The following is a 9,943-nucleotide window of genomic DNA, read 5'->3' on the forward strand; positions in this document are numbered from 1 at the left end:
GTGCGTGTGTGTGTGAGTGAGTGAGTGTGTGTGTGTGTGTGTGTGTAGAGTGATTGAGCTGTGGGCCAGGTCAGTAGTGCTGTTTTGGCAGACTCTCTGAGCCGTTCGTCAATCTGCCGTTTGCCATTCTGACGTTTATATGGAGAAAGATGAGCGCAGTGCCAGACCCTGTTTTACAAGCAGTCATTTCTCTTTTTATTTGGTATGCAGTAAAAATCCCAAATTGACTTTAATAATGGCGGTAAAGGGGGAGGGGAGGGGGAGGAAGGCGGTTATTTGAATATTTTGGTCTGTGAGTGAGGGACTGAGGAGGAGGAGGAAGAGGAAGGCCCATTGTGACACGTGGGTGGTGTGGTGTGTGACATCACATCCTGGAGACGGGGTTGATGCCCAGGATGTCGAAGCCCTTGGCCATGATGGACGCCGTGGCATCACACAGCAACATCCTCCACATGTTCACCTTCACCACCTCACCTGGAGGGAGGGAGGGAGGGAGGGAGGGGGCAGAGAGAGAGAGAGAGAGAAGGAAGAGATGGAAGGGAACGATTGAAGAAAGGGGGGGGAAAGATAGAGAGAGAGAGAGAGAGAGAGAGAGAGAGAGAGAAGGGGGGGACAGAGAGAGAGGGGGGGGGGAGAGAGAGACGGAAGGGAAAGATTGGAGGGGGAGAGGCAGAGAGACAGACAGACAGACACACACACACACACACACAGGTCAGAGGTCAATCTCTCACACAACACAACTATCACAGGACCGTTCCGTCATGACATCAATAACCACGTGTTGGTATGCACCGTCAGGACCCCCCCCCCCCCCGGGCACATCGCTACACACTACACAGGACATCCAATACTAATGGGCGCACACACCCTTGCACGCACGCACGCACGCACGCACACACACACACACTCACTCTCGCACGCACGCACTCACAGACGCACGCACGCACGCAGGGACACTCATTCGCACACACTCACGCACGCTCACACGCTCACACACTCTCACACTCTCACACTCACACACTCACACACTCACACACACACACACACTCACACACTCTCACACTCACACACACTCTCACACTCTCACACACTCTCACACACTCTCACACACTCTCACACACACACACACACTCACACTCACACACACACACACCGGAGGGAGGAGAGGACCAATTACAGCGGGCGGTCATTACCGGGGCGGGGAGACATCAACGTGATTATTGACAGACGGCGAAATGAGAGTCTCATTAGCAGGAGCGGACCTGTTGTGTTGTTAGGCTGCCAGCATTATTCACACCGGAGCCACGCAAGCACTTGGGTGCATCCCTGCAGGCGGGTGGCAGAGCAGTGTCTCTCCAAACAGTCGCCTACATTCACATCTCAGACATCTAGCAGACGCCTTTCTCCTTTACCCAGATGCCTCGACTTACAAGAACTACGTTTTTTAACCCTTGTGTGGTGTTCACTTTTTGGACCCTTTCGTACTCTTCGGGTCAAGTTGACCCGGGACATCATTGGGGTTTTGAAAGCACTTTTCCTGACACGGTGCTCCTAGTCCCAATGGTGACCCGTACAAGGGAGTATGCTCAGGGTGCAAGATAGCCCCAAAATAGCCCATAATATTAAAGAGTGCCTCCTGTGGGCACAAACAGGTACTGTACCCATTAATGCACAATACTGTGGTACTGTGTTCACATTCAAAAGTGTATATTTTGTTCTGGTGGACCTAGGGGGCTGCAAAATCCACTATAATAAAGACTTGGTTGTCATAAATCATACTTATCTGGGAAAAATGTAAATGAAACAATGTTTTTATTGATGTTTATTATTTTGAACTTATATTCTCAATTGATTTTCAAAGCATTATAATCAAAGCTGTAAAAAATACAGGTGATGAACAAGAATAATGCTACAAATGCTGAAACACAAAACATGTGGAAGGTACACTGTTTTAGTCACTGAAATAACACTGGTTACAATTGTGTGTGCATGGGCATGTCTGTCTACACAACACATGAAGTACAGCATTTGACAGTATGTGTACCACAAATGTACTTTTTGCAGTTGCTGCATGTGGTCCCTGTCTTTGTGTCCTTTGAGGGTCCACACACCTTGCAGCGCTTCCTCTTTTTGCCATCGGCTGCAGTCTAGAATAATGAAAAGACTTACCTCAGGCACTGGAGATTGTGGTTGTGTGGGTTGTGCAGGTGGAGCATCTGTAATCCTCCTCACTATGGCTAGAGAAGTTGGGGTCCTGGGCATATGTTGTCTCCTTTGGATATGCGGTGTCACCAGTGCCATACCTAGCTCCTCAAGGAAAAGACGTCGTCTTTGGAGCTTCCTTTGGTTCCAGTCTGGGTTGACTGCCATCCAGATTGAAAATGCATTGTAGGCTGAAACATCCAGGATGTTGAAGAAGATCACGAGAGGCCACCGTAGAGTTCTTCTTTGGCAGCTGTAGCAGGCCAGCAGCTTGTCCAGGTTGTCTACTCCACCTTTGGTGGCGTTGTAGTCAAGTATGACCTCTGGCTTACGGTCCTCCCGGCCACTGATTCTTCCATCCCTATGTAGAGTGCTCATGAGCATCACATTCTTGCCCTTTTTTGGTATGTAAGACACCAGGGTAGTGTTGGCTGTAAACACAAAGTTGGAGGAATGGACTGGCCTGTTCTTCACATTTAGAAACTGGGGTGGGAGCTCCGTCTGGTTTTTTCGGACTGTTCCAACCATTGTCACCTTTCGTTTGAGAAGTTCCTGTCCCAGGCTGTAGGATGTAAAGAAATTATCACAGGTGATGTTATGGCCACTGAGGCCCTGTGACATATCCAACACCACCCGTGTCCCCTGGTTTCTCTCAGGGGCTCCTCCCTCTGGCTTCCCTGTATAAATTTGCATGTTCCATGCATACGATGAAACGGCATCACAGGCAACCCAGATTTGTATTCCGTACCTTGCTGGTTTGGAGGGCATATACTGCCTGAAGGGGCAACGACCTCTAAACCCCACAAGCCGTTCATCCACAGTTAGATTGGGCCCAGGGTTGTAAAGAAGTGGAAGCCGGTCCACCCACTTGTCCCACACCGTGCGGATTGCAGCCAACTTGTCCCTACGCCGTCTAACAGGTCTTGATTCCCGGTCATCAAACCTGATGACCCTCGAGTAGATATGGAAGCTCTTCAGAGACATTGTGGCTCTAAAAATTGCTCTCCCTGTCTCCACATCCCACAGACTTTCAGTCGACTCCCCTCTTGACCTATAGACACCTGCTAGGATGAGGATCCCAAAATAGGCCTGTAAGTGTGTGTTGTCCATTTCTTTCCACTCCTCCCCGAAAACACGTCTCCCCTCAAGGTTGGTCATATCAAGAATTATTTTCTGAATTGAATCAGTAATCAGCAGCTCAAAGGATGACTTGATATCGTCAACATGAGTCACTGCCAATCGTGTGGGCCCTGGTACCATCCTTATAATGTTAGCAGCTGAGCGGGGGGGCTCTCTCATTGGGGATGAAGACCATTCAATTTGGCCATTCTTGGACAAATATGTGTGGGCTCCTGCAGTGGCTGGCTGTGGGACTCCTGCAGTGGCTGGCTGTGGGGCTCCTGCAGTGGCTGGCTGTGGGGCTCCTGCAGTGGCTGGCTGCGGGGCTCTTCCAGTGGCTGGCTGTGGGGCTCTTCCAGTGGCTGGCTGTGGGGCTCTTCCAGTGGCTGGCAGTGGGGCTCTTCCAGTGGCTGGCTGTGGGGCTCTTCCAGTGGCTGGCTGTGGGGCTCTTCCAGTGGCTGGCTGCGGGGCTCTTCCAGTGGCTGGCTGCGGGGCTCTTCCAGTGGCTGGCTGTGGGGCTCCTGCAGTGGCTGGCTGTGGGGCTCCTGCAGTGGCTGGCTGTGGGGCTCTTCCAGTGGCTGGCTGTGGGGCTCTTCCAGTGGCTGGCTGTGGGGATCCTTCTGCTGCATGCTCAGAGTGAAACTCATCTCCAAATTCACTTTCAGAATCAGAATACTCTGAATTAATTTCTACATTATCCTCATCTGAAACATCCTCCCCCCCTTCAACTTCACTATGTTGCTCACTCTCTTCAAATAGTATCTCCACGGCCCTCTGAACACTGAATATTTTCTTCATGTTGCTGGTGGAGGATTGTAGTTGAAATGACCTATACACTGGGATGGAGAGCTATTTCTCTCTTTTATCCCTCCCATGATGTGCAGGTGCAGTACAATGTTATTATACATTTTTTTACAACATTGCAATTCAAAGGGTAAAAAGTGCGAGAGCAGACAGCTTCTTGGCGCGGGAAAGCCAGAGCAGACGGCTTCTTGTGCAGGTGTGAGGAGTCCAGTACAATATTATTCTTTATTATCATTATACAATGTTCCATTTCAAAGGGTAAAGAGTGCGAGAGCAGACGGCTTCTCGGCACGGGAACGACAGAGCAGAGGTGTGTGAGTGAGTGAGTGAGTGTCAGTGTGAGTGTGTGTATGTTTCTGTGTCTCTGTGTATCCGGGTCAAAATGACCCGAACACCTTATGAAGGACATAAATGTGTTGGGGTATTGTAGGATGTGTAAAAAAAAAAAAAAAAAATGTTTTTTGTTTTTCATATAAAATGAGCCAAGGCCATGGAGTTTCAGATTGATAACATGTATTCTTGTACCATTTCTCTTTAAGTAAAAATTGAAAACGGGTCAGGTTGACCCGAACACCACACAAGGGTTAAGTGAACCACATTTGTAGTTGGTGAATCATCTATCTATCTATCTATCTATCTATCCATGTATCTATCTATCTATCTATCCATCTATCCATCTATCTATCTATCTATCTATCTATCTATCTATCTATCTATCTATCCATGTATCTATCTATCTATCTATCTATCTATCTATCTATCTATCTATCCATCAGTCATCATAAGAAAAATAAATCGATGCTAGGACCAGGGGACGTTGGCAGTAATAATGTTAGATTAATTCTTATTATTATTATCATTATTATTATTATTATTATTATTAATGATAATAATAATAATAATAATAATAATAATTTATTTAGAGTGGAGAAACTGTAACGGGGGGGCTGGGGAAGGGATGAAGGGGTCTTAGGAGGGACAGTTCAGGTGTAGCCTGAAGAGATGGAGGTCACACTCTCTCACACACACACACACACACACACATACACACACACACGGCCTGGCTAATGTTACAGTGGTTCCATCTCATTGCTGTTTCTCAGTGTGTCACAACCACATGTTGAAGAACAAAACAGGCAAAATAAAAAAGAGAACATAAGCTAAAAAGCTTTTTTACCCGCTGGTATTTACAGCAGCTTGTCCAGAATAATTTACAACAGTTTACGGAACGTCGGGCAGAGTTTTATAGTTCTGTAATACACTTTTAAGAACTACATCCAGGGTTTCTGCAGGTTTCAGCAAGTTCAATTTAAGACTTTTTAAGACCTTTTTAATGCCACTTTAAATGGAATTTAAGACCGAAAAAATATATATATGCGATGGTTAGGGGATTCCACTGTACTACAATACAAGCATAGCATGTCAATCAATGAGACTCATTCAAGTTTACTTGTTTTGTTTATTGAACATAAAAGCTCTGGTTCAATAACTTAATTAAATTAAAAGTGCAATTAGTTGGTCGGAAACATCTAACAAAAAAAACCCATCTACTTAACACACTCACGGCATGAGCCTCAATTCTGTGGCCTTACTCTCCAGTTCTGCCTCTATTTTTTTCAAATCACACATTTTTTCTTTGTATCTCTTCCTGAGGACGTTAGACTTTGTGATGAGCTGAGCCATCAAGGTGCCGGACTTCCCCTCAGCTTGCTCAGCAAACTTGTCTGCATCCTTCTCCAGAGAATCAGATACCTCTAGAAGAGTTTGCTTCTTCCTTTTCAGCTCGATGATGTATGTGTGTCTGTGTGTGTGTGTGTGATGATGTGCTCTTCTGCTGCTTTTCTTTTCTGCCCTTGTGCAGCGCTTTGCCTCTTCCTCTTCTCCAGGTCTAGGTGTTCTCTGTACTTTGACCTTGCTGATCCCACCGAAGTTAGCAGCTCCTTGGTGAGAGGGACATTGGCAACCCCCCCACAAACTGCAACATAGTCACAGACCAGTCTCTGGGCAATGACAGTGTCCTCCTGAATGTTAACGGTCTCCACCTCCTTGTTAATGGAGAAGCCTCTCTCGACTGTCGCCTGCCCATGGGATAGGAGAAGAAGCTTCTGACAGAAACCCCAGAGCTCAGGGTAGGGTTGGCTGAGGTAGCCATGCAGGAACACGTCAAGCCTGGTTTCCATGGGCCGGAAGGACAGGAAGTGCTCGTTTTTAGCCTCAACAGACAGGAAGTTCCCAAACTGTTGGATAATCACATCACCTATAACAAAACAGATGAAAGGAAATATGTGAAATATTATTTACATGATTAATCCTGATTAGCAGACAGGCTTATGTCCAATTGTCCATTGGCTAATAATCAGGGACAACATTTCCAGCTTTTCTATTAACTATTCATACCAGCAGAGACACCTCCAGACAACTGCTTGTCTTGCAGTAACTTCTGCACTAGACTTTTCATTCTTCCCTGGCACCAGTCTGGGTCGGCGTACATGACTGTGGGGTCCAGACATGCCATCTGTCTCACGATGGGGTACTTCAGGGGGCTCCTGTCCTGGACTTTCTTTAGGATATTTGACATACCCGTCATGCAGTCCTTCCTAAACTCTAGGGCAGTGAGCTCCCCTACGGTGCCCTTTCTCTGGAGGTCCTGACAGATGGGTAATGTGTTTTAAATACAACTGAATGGCCTAACACAGTATTCTCTCCTGCCTGTATATGGACCATCATTTGATATAAAGTTAAGTAATACATCTAAATTACCTTGAGGGCTGCCTCAGCACCCAGGCCTATGTCGGCTTCCTTCGGGTTGACCCAGCTCTTCTGATCAGCGACATCCAGCCTGACCAGCTGCAGTGGAGTGATGTCATTGAGATGCTCCCTCTTGACGAAACGCCTCAGCACACTCTGAAAGGGTAACAAGAAAATGCATGATGATTGTAAAGCAAGTACCTTTGATAACCACATTAACCATGAAATGCATTTCTATATACTTATTTAAAATAATATCATATCACATATGCAATATATCAATAACAGTATGATAAGTAACCTTTACTTAGCCAAAACATAATCTTTCAGTAATTTTATGTATTGACTAAGGACGAGTTTAATTAATCAAGCCACCCAGTAGCATCTGCCATTTCTCCCTGCTCACACACACATTCAGCATGCCCACACACACTCAACTTGTTTTGCTTTTGTTGTTGATTGTTCATTATTAATTTGATTACCTTGGACAAGTCAGCCAAATCTTTGCCAAGGAATGGCATGACTGGTGTGTCAGTCTGGTACTTTGTGAGAAAGGGAGTGAAGGTCCTTGAGATGGCCATGAAGAACTGTAGCTTGGGCAAGATGAGCGGATCTCGCTGGGCTGCTTCGATGGTGTCAAATGACGCTGTCCCAGGGTTTGGCAACTTTTTTGTCTTCACTGCATCCACATACTTCACCAGTGATGGCCATACCTTTAATTCCACCATGTGTATGTATTATTTTATCATGCATGTCTATTTTATCATACATTGTGCAGCACCTTGTAACTTTGTTTAGAAAGGTGCTATATAAATCAAGATTTTAATTACCTCTATAGCCCTCTCCACAACTGGCAGGTTCTCAATCCACCGATGGCCACAGAATGGTAATGGGAAGACTGAGGATTTGGTGAGGGCAATGAAGTCATCCCTCCTCGCTGGTGTATTGTGGAAAACAAAGTGCATTGCTCTCAACACCTTGGTGGGAGAGAGGAGAATGCTGAATTAGCCATCATCTCTCATGGGGAATGACACAAAGTGTGTGAGGGAGCAATACTGCAGGTCCTTCCTCACTGCCCTATCAGACTGCTCAACCAGCAGCGCTCCCCAGTAGACCACACACACACAGACACATACCAGAACTAAACTGACAGAATGACTGAACTGTACACATAATGTGTGCAGACACGTTTGATTGCATAAACCCTTAGAAAAAGAACTTAGGAGTTAATAGTATGAAACATCTGTAAATTCATGCTCTCTTTAAATCCTGTCAAGTGTCCACTTGCTGTAATATTCCAATTTGCCTTGTGGGACAAATGAAAGATTACTTCCCATAGTTATAATCATCTTACCTTCTCCAGTTGCCACATGGAGAATCCACACTTGAATGCGTTGTGTAGGGTATGGAGCCCACAGCTACCCACAACAACCAGCTGGGCACCACCATACTGCTCAGCATGCTCTTGCTGTAGAAGCTCCAGAAACTTCCAGTTAACATTGGGTCCATCCATGGAGATGGACACCATGTTCCTCAGGTTCAGTCTCTCCACACACTCCTGAGAATGACATGAATATGATGAGAATAATAACAATAATAATAAATGATGATGATAATGATGATTATAATAACAATAATAATAGCATGATTGCCAATGGTTCAATGTACTTTAACATTCTGTCTGCACACATCCTCAGTTAACAAACTATAACTCATCCATCTACTCCCTCTCCCTACGCCCTTAGATACTCTCTCTCCCCACCATCCCCCCGCCCGCTCCCGCGTCCCCTCTCCCTCTCTGTGGCTCTCTATAACGTGGAAATGACTAGACTACACCGCATCATTCCCTATGGTACGCCTACTATTATACTGAATCTACATGACATTGCCAGTATCTGCCAAAATTAATGTAAAGCTAATACTTTGTCATTGACAAAATGCACTTACCTTGAAGTGTTGCAGTAAATCTTGAGCTTTAGCGTGTCCCATGAACTGCGAGCCCAGGTAACGCGACTCCACTTGATCGCCGACCCAATACCGCACGTGCACGTCGAGTTGCTTGTTTTTTGTGGCATGATTCAAACTCTCGTCAAACATTAGAACAAAAACTGACTCGTTCACATTCGCGATCAGCTCGTTTCTGACGTAAGGAGCTAATCCGAAACGTATTATGTATGACGCCTTGTCCTTTCCACAAGCAAATGTAGTGGCGATTTGGGAGTCGGGAAACATAATCCGAAAGATATCTCCAATCCCCTCGTTGGAGGAGTAGGACTGGTGCTTTACCACTGTATTGAGAACCCACACAATCTCCGATTTCAGTGTAGGTGTTCCACCAAACGTTGCTCTGAGATCGCTAGCAGTGCTGCTAGCAGCGGCAGCCGTTGTCTGGGGCGCTGAGCCCGGGGCAGACACGCAGAACTGAGAGATTCCTGGCGTCTGCTGTTGGCCCTTAGCAGCCGTTTTATGCCTCTCGCTTTGCAGGTGGCTCTCAACCGCCTTAATGCCCATGGTGCCGAGTTTGAATGTTTTCCTACACACAGTGCATCTTGCTTCTTCTGGGTAGCCGGTGGACTTAAGCCAATCGCAAAATCTTCTGTCGTCAAGCCACCTCTCGTTGAACTTGCACTTCCCCATCTCGCAGACTGGCTAATGCTAGGTAGCAAGCACTGCAGCTGACTATAACCAAAGGAACGCAAGGCGGAGGAGTCTGCGCGCTACTCAATGAAATTAAACGTTTGCTCAATAGAAAAATGCCGCGAGAAAAAGTAAAAGTAAATAGTCCTGCCCCGACAATTTTAAGACGTTTGGGTAAAGTATTTAAGACCAGTTTAAGACATTTTTAATGAATTTAAGACATTTTAAGGCCTTAATTTTAGATACATGAATTTATGACTTTTTAAGACTTTTTAAGGATCCGCGGAAACCCTGTACATCTGTGGCGGTGGCTAATGTGGACAATAATTCACACACACGCACGCAAGCACGCACACACACACACCCACACAGACACAGACACAGACATACACACAGACACAGACACAGACACACACACACACACACACACACA

At 46.1% G+C, this 9,943-nt stretch overlaps 2 protein-coding genes across 2 annotated transcripts in view; both read right to left on the bottom strand.

Annotated features, from left to right (window-relative positions):
• Positions 1-223: 223 nt before the first annotated feature.
• Positions 224-9,943, bottom strand: part of rars1 (arginyl-tRNA synthetase 1) — a 29,835-nt gene continuing 20,115 nt past the window's right edge. Inside the window, exon 15 of the mRNA XM_080549719.1 lies at positions 224-474. Within this exon, the coding sequence (XP_080405845.1) occupies positions 365-474 (110 nt within the window). The 3' untranslated portion in view covers positions 224-364. The remainder of the gene's footprint in view (positions 475-9,943) is intronic.
• LOC308174584 (uncharacterized protein) lies at positions 5,956-9,165 on the bottom strand. The gene is made up of 5 exons (XM_080549681.1): positions 8,228-9,165; positions 7,704-7,850; positions 7,356-7,586; positions 6,886-7,029; positions 5,956-6,382 (listed from the first exon to the last, which is right to left on the bottom strand). The coding sequence occupies exons 1-5, from the start codon at positions 8,399-8,401 to the stop codon at positions 6,374-6,376; spliced, it is 705 nt and encodes a 234-aa protein (XP_080405807.1). The 5' UTR covers positions 8,402-9,165; the 3' UTR covers positions 5,956-6,373.

This window comes from Nansenia antarctica (assembly GCF_963989245.1).
Source record: "Nansenia antarctica genome assembly, chromosome: 20".
NCBI lineage: Eukaryota > Metazoa > Chordata > Actinopteri > Argentiniformes > Microstomatidae > Nansenia > Nansenia antarctica.